At 35.6% G+C, this 6,414-nt stretch overlaps 1 protein-coding gene across 1 annotated transcript in view; it reads left to right on the top strand.

Annotated features, from left to right (window-relative positions):
- The first annotated feature begins 1,206 nt into the window (after positions 1–1,206).
- Positions 1,207–6,414, top strand: part of LOC121969815 (zinc finger protein 346-like) — a 29,132-nt gene continuing 23,924 nt past the window's right edge. The window contains exon 1 of the mRNA XM_042520073.1: positions 1,207–1,883. Within this exon, the coding sequence (XP_042376007.1) occupies positions 1,383–1,883 (501 nt within the window). The 5' untranslated portion in view covers positions 1,207–1,382. The remainder of the gene's footprint in view (positions 1,884–6,414) is intronic.

Genomic DNA, 6,414 nt, shown 5'->3' with positions numbered 1-6,414 from the left:
TTACACTTATAAAATCCACACAAAAAACACATTCCATATATTTTAACGATTCATTCTTCTTTTTCACACAATCCATATAAGCGCAAATAAACTAACATTCATACTAATAAAAATAATTATAATTATCTAAAAGAAATAAGATTAAACAAATCTACAGAATACATATGCAAATATTCATACCTAAATTTAAATTTATAGAATACATACAGCAATAAAAAGTACTAAAAAAAAAAAAACAAAAACACTAAATAATAAAAAAATATGTAAAAAGTCAAATACAAAATGATCATGTTGATGTATAAATAAATAGTTTATATATATATATATATATATATATATATATATATATATATATATATATATATACACACACATGTTAGATAGAGAAAGTCTAGGTAGACATCATATGGGAGAATAATTCCTTGGTCTTTATCAGGATTTGACTCTTGTTCAATTCTACAAATATACCATATAATAACCAATTCGGCGTTATCCGAGGGTATAAAATTCTAAATAAAAAAAATGATTAATAAGGTCAAGTAATGTCGAACTTGGGACGATCGGTCCAGTCCCATGAAAACTTTCCACCGGTCTCAATTAAGGGATGCTGGGCTTTTGGGCCGCCCACCGTGAGTACTTCCTGATTTTATCCGGGCAGTCGATGGACAAATTTTATAGGGTCGGGCCGACCACCACAAGGCTAGCTGGGTTTATCATGAAATTCTAAATAGAAAAAAAATGATAAACCCAGTTAGCCCTGAGGTGACCGACTCGGTCTTACGAAATTTTTCCACCAATCACCAGGGTAAATCGAGAAGCGCTTGCAATGGGCGGCCCAGAAGCCCAACATCCCCTAATTGCAGGCGTCGACGCCCTCGTAGCCTGCTGTCGCTGCCCCGTTGGGCGTTGTCATTGCCCGCCGTCGACGACTGGCGGCGGTCGGCCGCGGTGGCCGATGGCTACCATAAGATCCAATAGAGGTGTAGTGGCCGCTGGTAGAAATCGCAGGATATTTTTATCATTCTATAATAATACGAATTACATTTCTTATAAAAAATTAATGAACATCAAATAAAAAAATATAATTATTTTTTAATAAAAATTATATATATTAAATCATCAAATATTACATTGAATTATAAATTTAATTATATTAAAACATAATTACAAATTGGATTATATTACAGCCAACTATACTAGCCTTAGGGTAGGCCAGGGAGGATCTAATGCGCCCTGGCTTTGGCTCTACGAGTCCCTGCCACCTCTTAAAAGTGATAATGCCTCTGGGCATTGACAGTACCGTTCTTCTTTCTCGGCAATCTAAAATCACAGCGCTGGAGGAATAATATCTTGCATCACCTCGGGTTGGGCGGCCGATTTCCATGGATTCCAACCATATCTGGCCCTATCCTCAACCTCAGGCAGCGACCACCCAGACTGCGTTCGCCACGCCCGCGGTCGCCCCCGGGGCACCAGCCATAGCCATGGCGGAAGCACCGGTTCTCCCGGATTCCTATCTCCACTACGCACAGCAACACCCCTCTGCCCAGCCACACCACTTTCCCCACTCTGCTGCCTACTCGACTTACCATTACTACCACAACCCTAACCCTAACCCCACCCTTGACTCCAACCCCTATGCCAACCCTGCTCCTGAGGCTCCGCTCCAGTCTGACGCCCACCCCGTCCACCTCCGTTTCCCGGACAATGCTGATGTTAGTGGCCACTATGGTGGACACGCGATGCTTCATTCGTCGTCTTATTCTTACGACGGAGTACCGCCCTCCTCAGTGTCGGTGGTTTTCCACGGTCACACGCAGGGTCTCGGCATGGAGCAGGTGGTTCATTCCTATGAAAATTTCCCACTTGGTGGTGGTTGTGCTGTGAGTGCTCTTTTTCTGTTTCTCTAGTCTCTTACTTTCTTGCCTTCGAATTTTATTTCGTTGGGTTGAGTTTTTAATTACAAGCTGAGGTCATTGGGTCGGATCGTGAATTGCATGTGTTCATAAGGTATTACAGATGGACACCCACATTGCGGCAGATAATTGCATTATGAATTCCCACATCAAACTTTCTTTAGATTGTATTGTTTGTGGATTTTTATGAGTGCTGTACTTGGAAATTTCTGAATAATCATCTCCTCCTAAGGGAATAGCGATAAAACCATGAAGTTTATGAAGTGGTTTTAGTTTGTTTCATCCCTATCTTCATCATCAAGCCATGTTCGTCAAGATGTTTCTTTTTCCTATACTTAATTTGAAAAACACTCATAAACACTGTTTGCTTATGGTGTTTCAATATGCTGTTGGTATGATTATGATACTGTTAATCTGGTTTATCAATTCACTTCTATTGAGTCCTCGACACCCATCTTCTATTAACCATGGGAAGAGTTATGGATTGGGGGTGACACTCAAGCTTGTCGAAGATGAAGAATGGAAGGGGTAACTAGTACTGAACTGCTAGTTTCGGTTCTGATACTAATTGATGCAACACAATGAACAAACAATTCTCACACCCAAAAAAGTTAACGATCCTCACTAGAAAAAAGGAAGTTAAAAATTATATTAATTCAAACTGTCAAACACACGAGATCCTAACCTCTTTTTGTAGATCGACAGTAACACATTCTTCATAAAATAAATGCTCCATTTATTCCAATAAAAACTATAAAATTTAAACAACCTTTTAAAAATTATTATATTATTTTCTAATTATCAAATGACGAACAAATCAAATCTTTAATTTATTACAGTTGCTTCAATCTCAAATATTCTTCTTTTTTTTTTTCTTTTCAATTTATCTTCACAATAATTTTCTTTTTTGCATTATTTATTTTCTTGTTTCTATTATTCTCCTCCACCGAGGAGAACTTAACTCCAGCTGAGTTGTCGACTTTTCTTCCAAACATATGGAACACTTTGGCTAGCAATGTTTCATCGTTATTTTTGTTCTTTAGATGCCTCTTCCAATGAAAAAGAATTCAATGCGCTTTGTTTCTTTTTTTGCAATTTAACTTTAAGATATTTCTTTTGGTTGCCCTTTCCAACGAGTAAGAAATATTGGACGTTGTTGTATGACAAGAATGATGTTTATGCCTCTATTGAAATTATATGATGTAAAGGTGGTAATGGCGAAGATAATTTTATAAAATCTGTAGCAAAATGAACATAGAAAAACAAATGTTTAAACTTCTCATAGCATATTAGCATATTCTCCAGTTTAAAAATTTAACATAAGGTTAAATAAGCTAACAGATAAACAAGCATTTTAATTAATTTCAAGGTTCTAAAATTCGCTAGGCGCTAGTCGGGCGACATACCAGCGCCTAGGCCGCCTAGGCGGGGACTAGGCGCCGCTAGGCGGATTCCTCGGTATCCCTTGTTTCATGTGGACTGTGGACAATGTTATATGTAAATCTAAATGTTGTCTTAAACAATTTCATAACAATGAAGATCTAATTATGTATGCTGAAATAAATACATACTTTCCAATACCAAAAAATGAACATGCAGTAAGTTATCATAATCATATAATAAACAGTAGAACATTGGAAAATAGTAGCAATAATTCAATTCAAGATTACAATGCATTGTGAACTAGTAACCACTAAGCAAAATATAATTGTTAAATAACATAAATCATGTCTTAACAAAATGAGTTCAAAATTACACAACTAATAATTTCTCATAGACTCATATTTATTCTGCTTCTTCTTCTCCATAATTTTCAATAACTTGTTCTTCATCGGACACAAACTCAATATCATTATTGTGATCCTCGTATTCTTCTTCGGATTCAAAATCATCTTCATGGAGTTCTCTCACTCTGGAGCTTCTTCGGGGTTGTAGATTTTCATCTGCTCCACTTGCTTCATCAACCATTTGCCAAGTGAGCCCGGAACCTAGTTCAACTTCATCATCTTCCCCACCATCCACAATCCAACCTTGTGCATTTGAAGCATCTTTTGCAAGAAGGACATCAACATTTCTTTCTTTTTCTCTTTTTTGTTTGTTCAACAATCTAGCATTAAATTGGACAAATACTAGATTGTTCAACCTGTTGGCATCCAACCTATTTCTTTTCTTTGTGTGAATCTAAAAAAACAGAGAAAGTAAATACTATAGTTAGTACCTGAATATAGAGTATAGACGTTAAAAATTATAACTAATTTAATTAAAGAGTAGACTGAAAGTTTAAAACTTATTCCTTTAAATGTACTCCAATTTCTTTCACACCCAGATGAACTTGTAGTTAATGAAAGTATCCTCAATGCCACCCTTAGCAAGTTAGGTGTGTGAGCACCGTATATACTCCACCATGCACATGGATCAAATGTATCATCATTTTTTTCACATGCTTTTGCTGCCAATGTTTTTCCAAATAACCCAGTCTTATTTCTATATTTTGGAAATTCCTTGTTAATAATTGTATCTTGTAAATCTAACTCATTGGCATGCAAAGTTTCCATGCATTCAAAAATCCCCATCGCGACCTCCTCATAAAGAGCAATCGAACTATCATTGTAGTAAAAATAAGGATTCAACAAAAATGCAGTGGTATGCAATGATGTATCAAGTCTATCCTTCATTTTTGACTCAATAATGACTATGATAGGCTGATAATTTGATTCCACGTTATTCAGAGCCACCTTGATATCTTCTTTAGCTTGAAGAAGCTCCCCATATAGAAACCCCATCGATGGCTTTCTATCTCCATCTACCAATCGAAGAACTCTTACCAAAGGAGCAAATATTTTCAAACAAAGTGTTACACCATTCCAAAAACTCATGCTCATCACTGTAGAGTAAGCCAATTTTCCTTTGTTTATTTTTGACCATTTACATTTCTCCCACATATCACTTGTAAACATGGCCCTTAAACTAGCTTTTTTTCAATCAAACTTTGCAATGTGAGGAAATTTGATGCAAACCTGGTAACTCCTGGTCGAACTATGTCTCTCTTCTTCGTGAAACTTCTCATCAATGATAAAGTTTTATGGTGAGCATAGATGAAAATGGTAAAAGCCTTGGATTGCTCAATCACCTTTTTATATCGTGGAAGTTTGCCAATACTTTCAAGCATGAGATTAATAGTGTGAGTTGCACATGAACTCCAAAAGATCCCAGGTCGTTTTTCTCTCATCAATTTAGCTGCAGCCATATTGTTGGTGGCATTGTCTGTAACAATTTGAACAATATTCTGAGCTCCTACTTGTTCAACACACTTGTCAACATACTCAAAAATAAGTTCAGTATATGCGCCTCCTCTGAAGACTCCTTAGACTCTAAAAATGTAGTACCCTCCTTGCAATTAACACACAAATTTAAGATGCTTCTTCTTTTTCTATCACTCCATGCATCTGTCATGATCGAGCATCCATTCTTTGCCCATTCTTCTTCATGTTTCTTCAGCAATTGTTTTGTTCTTTCAACTTCGGCTTTCAATAGTGGCTCCCTAAGTTGATATTGAGTTGGAGGCTTGAATCCTGGTCCGACCTACTGCCTCCATTAGTTGCTTGAAGCTATCATTATCAACAACATTGAATGAGATTCCATTTTCATAAACCCATCTCCCAACATATTGTTGAACTTGTTGAGTTCTCTCTTTGAAAAGAGCCTCATTTATATTTTTTTGCCGAAGTACTTTACTTTCACTGGAGCCTGCATTTTCTGGAGCAATTACCGATGCATATCTATCCATGGGGCCAAGTGGAAGAGGTTTTTTAACTCCATCCATCCCTTCAATTTCAAGACCTTCTTCTTCATCTACGGAAATAGCCACCTCTGCTCTACAACTTTGTTCTTCCATTATTTTGTTCTTCTTTCTGTTCCTCCCTTCTAAAATAGCCTGTTTGCACTTATTTTTGTCTTCTTGAGAAGCTTTTCGACAACCCGATACATTTCCAGGTATATTTCCAATGTGCTCCTTTATCCTATACACTCCTCCTGACATTGCTTTTCCACATAACTTACATTTAATTTTGTCGAGGTTCTTAGGATCAATCAATATCCCAAACTCCCATCCGATGTCATTTGATTTTCTTCTAAGAATTCCGGATTCGGGTTGAGTGACAGATGTTGTCGAAGATGGATTGCTTGCCATTGATAACAGATAATCTGAAGGAAAAAAAAATTATATATAACAAGACATAATATGATAATAAAATTTAATTATACCATACAAATATACAATACAAAATAATGAAAATATGAAATATAACATTAAGTCATTAACAAGTCTGAGAATATTTTTTTATATATCTTAATCTAATTAATAAAATTTATTAGATATTTGTTTAAATAAATTTAATTTTAAATATATTTTTATATTATTAAATCTGTTATATACTTATATATAAATTAATAATATTTATTAGAATTTTTAAAATTTTAATTTAATTTTCATATTTTT

Source organism: Zingiber officinale, chromosome 4A (assembly GCF_018446385.1).
Source record: "Zingiber officinale cultivar Zhangliang chromosome 4A, Zo_v1.1, whole genome shotgun sequence".
In the NCBI taxonomy this organism is placed as follows: domain Eukaryota; kingdom Viridiplantae; phylum Streptophyta; class Magnoliopsida; order Zingiberales; family Zingiberaceae; genus Zingiber; species Zingiber officinale.
The sequence above is the reverse complement of the archived record's forward strand: the minus strand, read 5'-3'. Positions and strand labels throughout refer to the sequence as shown.